Consider the following 9,835-nt stretch of genomic DNA (forward strand, 5'->3'; position numbering starts at 1 on the left):
TGATTAAAATACAAAAGTCTGATCGACTTACATTTAAGACACGACCTATCAGACCTTCATAAACAATAAAAACTAAACCATATTAACATCAGCAACATAATAATAACAAAATTCAATAACTAAACCGAAAATAAACACACCAACTAAATAGTCATCATCATGGGCACGGTCCAATATCCTTTGAAAATCAACGAAGTTAAAATAAGCGTTTTCACATCTACGTGAAGTCTTGTCAATGATAGTTGATGGTAGGAACAATATTTTTGTATCTATGAGAAGTCGGTCTACATCTATCCTCACAATCTATAACAGAAAAACGACTGATAATAATCCAACGACCAACATCTATGCGAGACGATGCGACACCGATCTCACCATCTCTAACAGTGGCCTGAATTCTAACACCCTGTGAATAAAACAGTCAATTAGACACCAACAAATTTTTATAATATTTTTGTGTAATAGTACAATAAATACCTGTTCATCCGATAATATGAGCTCCATGGAAGAACGTTTCGAAACTAGCATATGCATCCACGTCTGTAAAACCTTAACAAAGATAGTACAACCATCTTTGGAAGGACTCAAACGGGACACACACCTTCCAAAAACACATTGAACCAAGAGAAACTGTATAAGTACACACCGAATTCTGGTGTCCCGATATACTATTATTCTTTTCGATGAGAATATCACTCGGTTCGACGTTTCGCTGATCCTCACTATCATCGTCAATCTCAGTCTCATCATCCAACATAACATCTTCATCATCATCTTCATCATCATCAGCCGAATCAGCATCGTCATCATCTTTATCTTCGTCATCACTGCTATCACCTTCCGAGTTATCACTTGAACCATCAGATCCTTCACAAGACTCACCTTCGTCAATAAAATCATCTTCAGAATCGTATTCATCTGTTTGGTCCATATCATCAGTATCATCGTGCGACTCTGGATCAGACCCCATATAATCCTCAAAACCATAATCATCATCAGTACCACGATCAGAGTCACTATCTTCTGCATAGATAAATATATGAAAAAAAAACAACGTAGTTAGAATTCAAAAATAAATATCAAAAACGAAAAAAAAGGAAAAAAAACGGTGCTCAAAACAAAAAACGAAGAATTGAAACCATTAGCTTCTTTATTTATAACCCAAGTACTCCTTGCAAAATCCCATAGAAAGGTCTTGTGAGCGTGATCGCTCGTATTAACACAATCAGAACCTAAATGCACAAAACAAACATCAGAACAAACATAAATATGTATAAAAAATTAATATACATCATTAACAAAAAATATATTACAGGAAGAGCAGAAATACCTCCTTTGATAAAAAAACTTGTGATCAAGCATAGATATATAATACGCAGAATCAATATCTACATAAAAAATGAATACTTTCATAGATTAATATATAGTAAAGGTACAAATTTGAAAGACTAAGATATAGCACTACAAAAGGTACAAAACTGTAAGATTAATAGACAGGACTACGAACCTTCGATAGCAGGATTATATGTCCGCAAGGTCCATTCGTCGATAGCAGGATCCATACACAACTTGCATGGATAACCTAAAAATACAAAACAACTACTAATAAGTAATATAACTTGCATGAATAACCTAAAGAGGCACAACAACCTTGTTTGTGATATCGACGAAAACGTATGGAGTTACATAACGTAAATCAGTCATTTCTTTGTGATCCATATTCTGACGATCCGAATTCAACACAGATCTTAACCTGTGAGCATAAGCCTGGTTATCAAAACCTATGGTCGAAAAAATCTTTAGAATCGTTCAAAAAGTAGAGAGTATATATATTATTATTAATTTGAAGATAGCTAGATATATACCCGAAGCAGTACACGGAATTTCCCAAGTGATGATGACTTTAGATGGATGATCAAAGTTGTACTTAGACGAACACATAGTTAGGTTTGCATGCAAATAGACAAACATGATGAATCTTTTCTAAAGAGATCAAAAACGTTCATGCTATTATAAAAACCTTAGCAAAAAAAAACACGGAACTCTAACAGAAAAACTAAACTGTAAATTATGAGACGATTGGTTGAAAACACTCATATTTATACGTCTAAAGAATCTAGGGTTTATTTTCTTGTGAAAAATACTAAAATGTAATTCTTGTTTTCTATACGAAATTATCTTCCCATGAATTTCGTAGGTATTAATTATAAAAAAATGTAAAGATTCCATTCTAGATAATAACAAAGAAAATTATGACATATTTCCTTTTGCAAAATATTTAACAAATAAAAATTATTTCCAAACATCAAATTGTATCAATAATCTAAAAGTTAAAAAAAAAAACTAACCACAGGATTCGAACCCGTGAGCATTCATTAAATGGGCAAAGCACCTAACCAACACAGCTACCATCTCATTCAACATAGGCGACATATTGGAAGGTATGTATACTGTTTCTATATTTAAAAATTTGGTTGTTGGGCTACGTTATTCGGCAGTTAGAAATACGGCCCATGTTCTAATTTTTTTAAAATGATATTAGCATTTAATATATGGTTTAATAAGTATTTAATTTATAGTTTAAATGATAAAAAATAGTTGATCGACCAATCAAATTATAACGTGAGATGACCAATCAGAATCCACGATTTTTATTAATCAAAACGACACAAAAGCCTGTGCATTAAACCACAGCACGATTCACTACTTAAATACTATAATAGATGAGCAAAGGTGGCTCTATCCATATGCTGGAGGTGCTTTTGCACAAGGTTTAGGGTCCAAATTTTAAAATTTTACACTATATAAGGGTCTAAAAATTTTGAAAAAAAAAAAATAGGTATATCAGGGGCTTTGTTTTTTTTACAGCACTGGGTCTCATCACTGTTTGAGCCGGCACTTATGAGGCATGACTATGTATCTGATCAGCGTGAGACTGTGTTACCGTCTTACCTTGAGTATCGAATGATGATTGCTTACATGGCTAGGAATAACTTTTTTACCAAGTATTAATACGTGCCTCATTTGTGAAATAATAATGATCAAGGTCGTCGTAGGACCTATGCGATTAGAGTCTAAGAACGTTAGACTAGACTAGTGATTATCGTGTGAAGTGGGTTTAGAAAAATTTCTAATTTTTTTTAATAAGTTAAAAAAAAAACTCTTTTATTGATGAAAAATAATTGTAGGGTTAATCTCACCCCATAAGCTGATACATTATTATTACCAGGTGAGAAAAGCATTGAAATTTCAAAGTTTGTGTGTGTGACAGAGGTTTGGAAAGCGACTGGTGTACGGACATTGCAACAACTCCTTATAAAGATACTTTGTTAACACACGAAAACAGAATCTATTCTCAACACTACACTAAAGACAACTGTACCAACCACACAACCACAAGAGAGAGAATGGGGAGGAGAACTAGTAATAGTGTGAAGAAAGATGAGTTAAACAGAGGAGCTTGGACTGATCAAGAAGACAAGATCCTTAGAGATTATATCATGATTCATGGCGAGGGCAAATGGAGTACTCTCCCGAACCAAGCTGGTATGTATCCATCTATCTATCCGTCTTTGTAAATTTTTATAAACGGACAATGATTGTTTCCGCGCAAATAAAGGTCTCAAGAGGTGTGGCAAAAGCTGCAGACTCAGGTGGAAAAACTACTTGAGACCAGGCATAAAGCGTGGAAACATCTCATCTGATGAAGAAGAACTCATAATCCGCCTTCATAATCTCCTTGGAAACAGGTGATTAACTTCCTCTTACACCGAAATACCGATTTTTATCCAAGTAAGCTATATTTTTTTATAATTCTTGTGGCATAATGCAGATGGTCGTTGATAGCTGGGAGGCTTCCAGGGCGAACAGACAATGAAATAAAGAACCATTGGAACTCAAACCTCCGGAAAAGACTTCCCAAAACACAAACCAAACAACCAAAACTTCGAAAACATTCGACCAACAGCAAGAACAATGTCTGTGTTATACGCACAAAAGCGATTAGGTGCTCAAAGGCTCTGACTATTCAGAAGCAGAGTAGTAGTAGTAGTACAAGTCTTCTTCCTCTGAAAGAACAAGTGAGCACTGAGATGGATCATCAAGCTGGTTCTTCGTTGTTGGAAGATCTCGAAATTGACTTTGATAAAATTCAATCAGAGTTCCTCTTCCCTGATCTGATGGATTTTGAAGGTTTGGGTTGTGGAAACGTAACATCTCTTGTTTCATCTGAGGAAATTTTGGGAGAATTTGTTCGTGCTGATGATTCTTCTTCTCAGGGCAATCTTGATCTCAATAGACCTTTCACTTCTTGTCTTCATCGTGGCGATGATGAAGATTGGCTTAGAGACTTCAATTGTTAGAGCTTATCGCAATTCGACATTATTATTACATATATCTCTATACCGCTATACGAACAAAAGTATATTTGTATTTTGTTTGAACGCTTCTAGTTTCTAATGACTAATTTCTAATTTTGCTCTGTTTCTCTTCTGAATCCATAGATTATCAATTTTGCACTCTTTTACCAAGGAGACCAGAAAAATAAATATTCATGTACAATTCAAGACTTATGGAAATGACTTTTGTCTTCAAAAATGGAAATATAAATTGCAAAATATCGCAAATACGGAATGAAGAATTTTTTTGTATAGAATTTATTCAATTATTTTGTGCATGCGCAAAATGATAGAGCTTTTATTATAGCCTAACTACCGCTTAACCACCCTACCCATAAATTTTACTAGCGTCATTGTTCTTGGTAATACGAATCCACTTTACAATATTGTATCAAAGAAATTTGACTTTAATATGCATACATATCCATTTATAGACAGACACGGTCATAAATGTAAGGATTTTTTGTTTTTTTCTCATTTTTAAAATCATTTTATATATGGTTATTGTTGGAGGTGATAATACCCGTTTATTAATCCGGCAGCGACACATGAATAATCTTGTCAGAACTGTTTTAAGAGCAGAGTAAAAAAAAAAATTATCTGACCTCCAGGAAAAGCTAGCCAACATACGATTAATCACCAATGTTGGATCCGACAAAATAGGTTTTCTGAGTCGAGTCTGATAGTCATTTTCTGGACTTTTCCGTTGAGTAAGAACACAAAAGTACTATTTAGGAAGAACTATTATTTGACTTTCATAAGAATATGCTATACAGGTTACATTTCCTCATAAATAGATGGAGAAAGACTTGTGTTTCTTAAATTAAGATAACCATAAATGTAAGTAATATATTTCATAAAAACTATAGATTCTTTTTTTTTTGAACAACCAATGCATTAAATACGAAACTTAAATGTCTGCAATGGAATCAGCAACAGAGTTCAGCGATCTAGAAACAAAATCGAAAGAAACAGAAGTGAAAGAAGCAGCGAGCGATTTGATGTCTTGGAGGATGCCATATATCTCAGCTAGGAGGTCTCCCGACCTGATTGCTCTTATGAGCGTTTGAGCATCTGAATTTAGGTGGAGGATCTGCCAGTTAGCAGATCAGGCATGCATGAGGGCTCCTTAAATTGCAATTGCCTCTGCGGCGAGAGGGGAGCTCACAAACCTTTCAATCTTTGAGTGTTGGCTAATGATTTGGTGGTGTGGATCTGTGAAGATCCAACCAAGTCTGGCCGCTTTATTCTTCGATTTCTAGGCTGCGTCGGTGAAACATGTAATGTCTTTCGGATCTGGGATTAGAGGGGTCTGGATCTGTCGATTTATTGCTGGTTTGTGTTGCTTTGCTTGTGCCTCTAACCATTCTCTTGCATCAGAAATCGCCTTTGTGATGGTCTCTCTTGGAGTGAAAGATCTATCTGTTTTCAAATAAGAGGAGATTCCTAGAAGACCAGAGAGCCCAGCAAACCCAGGGATACAATGATCCCAAAGTGATACCTGTTGGGGGGAGGCAAATCCATTTCTTTGCTTCTTTGAGGCCCGTGGTGAAATTGGGAATGGATTCCGATAGCACAGGTATGTTTGTTGGAGCGAGTGCCCAAGTTAATCTTGCATATTCGCAGTGAAGAAATATATGTTCTGACGTTTCAAATTATCCGCATCTTTTGCAGGTTGAGTGGAATATAAGGCCTCAAGTTAAGAGGTTTCCACTAATTACGATTGCCCCCTGGATGATTTTCCACAGGAAGACCTTGAGTCTTGGTGAGCATGAAGCAGTCCACACATCTGTATGCCAATTCAGGTCAGGTTCAGGTTGAGAGAGATCTTCTGTGTCCTTTCGTATCTCCATGACAATCTTGTATCCTGATTTTGTTGTGTATGAACCTGTAGGGGTGTCAAGTCATGCATATTGGTCGCTTGCTCCGGTGACACTTGGGTTTTTACACAAGATATCATTGAGTAGATCAGGGAGGAGAGATGACACTTTCTCATAATCCCATTCTGTGGTATGTTCTTTGAAAATGTCAAATACTTTTAGCTTCAAGTGTTCATTTGCTATTGGACCGAAGGGTTTGATTGGTTTCTCTAATGATATCCAGGGTTCTGACCAAATATTCGTTCTTTTGCCATCACCAATAACCTTGCCAAATTTAGCTCGTAAGAGATCTCGTCCTACAAGGATGCCAGACCAGCCGTGGGATGAAACTGATGGTTGGAAAACTTCCAGCAAGTTAGCATGGTGGCAATATTTCCCAAGCAGCTCTCATGATAGAAGGACTTTTGGATTTGTGAGGATCCACCAACTTAGTTTTGCTAGGAGGGCATCATTAAACGTCTGAATGTCCCTAAGCCCAAGTCATCTATCTTTTAGAGGTTTTGTTAGTTTTTTCCATGAAGTCCAACATATATTTTTCGACCCTTGACTGTCATCCCACCAAAAGTGAGTTAACGCTGATTGTATTCTCCTGCAGATACTAGCAGGGAGTTTAAAACAAGACATTGTATATGCTGGGATTGCTGCAAGAACAGATTTGAGCAATGTGAGTTTGCCAACTCCGGGAGAAAACGTGATGAACAACTAGCAGCCCGCTGTCGTATTCTATCCACTATTAAGGTAAACATGTCTTTCTTTCTTCTGCCAAAGTATTCTGGGAGTCCCAGATACTTGCCTTGGCCACCTTCTTTAGTGATCCCCAGTTTGTTTTTCACTCTTTCCTTGGAATCATTTACGGTCTTAGCAGAGAAAGTAATAGAGGATTTCTCAACATTGATTTTCTGACCTGAGGCTAAATCGTATTGTTGTAGGATAGTTGAGAGGGCAGAGCAGCTACGATCATTCGTCTTGCAGAAAAACATGGTGTCGTCTACAAACAGGAGGTGGTTAATCCTCTGGCTTTTCCTAGCAACTCAAATTCCTTGTAAGTTTCCTTTTTCCTAAGCTTGCTTGCATAAGCTAGATAAGACTTCCCCACATAGGATAAACATGTATGGAGAGAGAGGGTCTCCTTGCCTGATACCTCGACGTGGTATAACCATATCTTGAGATGAGTCATTAACCAGATAGGAGTATGAGACTGTATACACGCACTGAGAGATCCACTGTATCCATTTAGGGTGAAAGCCGAGTTTTGATTGAACAAGCCTTAAGAACTCCCACTCGATTCTGTCATAGGCTTTACTCATGTCGATTTTAACCGCCATTGAACAATGTTTCTTTGCCTCTGATGTCTTTAGGAAATGCAGAACTTCATGAGTCATAAGAACATCATCCAAGATAGCTCTCCCTGTTATAAATGCTGATTGATTCTCGGATATGATAATTTGATTAATCCCGAATTTGCAGGAGATTGTGTTCCAGTATTCTGTAAGTTTGTGCCCTGATGGAGTGAGTTGGTTTGATCTTGTTGCCCAGAGGGCCTCTGCGACGTTGGTGTAGATCTTCTTCGAGGGAATTGCTGTATCTGGTGAGCTTTTAATTTCCATGAACTAGCACCCCTGAAAAAGGTGGGGCTTGAATGAATTGGTTTCTTAGCGGGGGGTCTGTCTCTTTTTCTTTTTTGCAGGTTCTAAAGGTTCAGTCGCCTGAGAGGTGTTGATTTGGAGTCCATCGGAGGGAGCCGTCTCCTCGACTCCACTTTTTCCTCTTGAGGATTCACCAACCACCATAGAGCCATTCAGAGGGTTGATCTGGTGTGGAGGGTTTGCAGTTGCTGATGCAGATGCAGATGCTATAAGTAGATATCCATAAAAACTATAGATTCCATAAACTAAAATATTAGTAGATATAATTTTTTCTTTTTTACTGTCAAGATTTTCATAATTTTAATATGGTGGATCTCATCGATCTCCCAAAATCGGCTTCCAGTAGTCAGTATATGGTAAACCATTAAGTTTGGAGCAAAAAAATACTAGAAGTCGAGGCTCATAGAGTAATAGTCATTCTTAAGACTTTTTCTGCAAGACAGACATTTGCTGAGTTATCTGAGTTATCTCATGGCCTGAAACACAATCCATTTAAAGAATGTAGTACGTAGACAAAATTATTAATTCTATGCTCTAATTTGTTTCGATTCAATAGATAAAGTCGATATCTGATCAATAAAATAAATTAGGATCTAGGTTATAAAGCGTTCGTTGTACAGTTTAACAACATTTTATTGAAGGCTACAAATTCAGACAAATTCGCTATCTACTCAAGCCGTTCAACATTCATCAACTAAGCCCTAAATCTCGCGCACTAAACTAATTTCTGTTGATTACTATATTTATATTGGTTCAAGAGTCCAAGACATTGATACATAAGTCTCGACCACAACCTCTTACCTGATATTTCTCTCTCGATCACTTAATATGGTTATTAACCACATTCTGTCCTAAAGGCTCTCCAAGATTGGATGCTCGGCTATCTCTTTGGCTCCGGATATATAAACCTAAAAATCACTTAGAAAATATGGATTTATCTTATAGAGATCAAATAATTGATATGTAGTCTTCCCTGAATAATCATGCATATTTTCAAAGTCACAAATGATAGTTATTAAAGGTAGAGATGTTCTCCTATGGATGATTAGATCTTTAAATGTGATTTCATTGCTTTATTTAGGAATGCGATGTCTGAAAAAAGACATGACCAGTGATGTTCCTACTTTATATCTGAATTAATAGATCTACTTCATATTGTAACTATGAAAAAAATTGTGAATTGGAAAAATTTATGCGTTTACTTTCCGTTTCAATGTAGGCATGAACCAAGAGATTGGTTATAAATCAATAATGAAAATATAGCTTTGAGTTGTGGGATATTTTGGATGATCTTATTTACTAGCCTTTGGCCTTCAACGATACACATTCGAGTTTTTGAGAACAATCTCTCGGATTTTCTAACTCTACTTAACTAAACAATCTAATCGTACATAATTACCATTGATATGCAAAGAAGAGATTTCACATAAATATACAGCTCGTCTTGATTAGGGTTCGTCAATAAAAGATGCCGCAAGATATGAATCCACATACACTCCAATATATCTCTTTAACACAAAATTTCTTTGCAAGAAATGATTGTTCTTGTAATACTGTAATTCCTAAGTCTTATTAGGTTAGATTAGATCGATAGAAGAAGCGACTTTTGAGAGGGAAGAAAACAATTGGTGAACTGGTGATCAGTCAATTACTAGGTTTCCATAAATGAATGAGAATCATTCGAAGTTATCAAAAGTCTAAACCCTAAACCTTTACGCATTTAAATTGGTGAAAATTAAACTAAGTCAGGTAATTATTCGTTTTTATTCTAGTATCTTGGCCATATTCAACTTTTCTTGATTATACTCCCTAACTAACATTTTCATATATATGTGTACTTTTGGGTGCTTTTCATTTGTTTTATTATGTTCATTTATTCTTATTTATACTTACAAATATATATCTCTTTTCA

General features: G+C 36.1%; 1 protein-coding gene across 2 annotated transcripts; it reads left to right on the top strand.

Moving 5' to 3' along the window:
* The first annotated feature begins 3,376 nt into the window (after positions 1-3,376).
* Positions 3,377-4,472, top strand: LOC18020417 (transcription factor TT2). 2 transcript variants are annotated; one of them, XM_024157320.1, is made up of 4 exons: positions 3,377-3,546; positions 3,620-3,749; positions 3,833-4,191; positions 4,278-4,347. In XM_024157320.1, the coding sequence occupies exons 1-4, from the start codon at positions 3,408-3,410 to the stop codon at positions 4,286-4,288; spliced, it is 639 nt and encodes a 212-aa protein (XP_024013088.1). In that variant the 5' UTR covers positions 3,377-3,407; the 3' UTR covers positions 4,289-4,347. The 2 variants fall into 2 exon arrangements, with proteins under 2 accessions (XP_024013088.1, XP_006403096.1); XM_006403033.2 differs by having other exon boundaries at positions 3,833-4,472.
* The last annotated feature ends 5,363 nt before the right edge of the window (positions 4,473-9,835 follow it).

This window comes from Eutrema salsugineum, unplaced genomic scaffold (assembly GCF_000478725.1).
Source record: "Eutrema salsugineum unplaced genomic scaffold, Eutsalg1_0 scaffold_18, whole genome shotgun sequence".
NCBI lineage: Eukaryota > Viridiplantae > Streptophyta > Magnoliopsida > Brassicales > Brassicaceae > Eutrema > Eutrema salsugineum.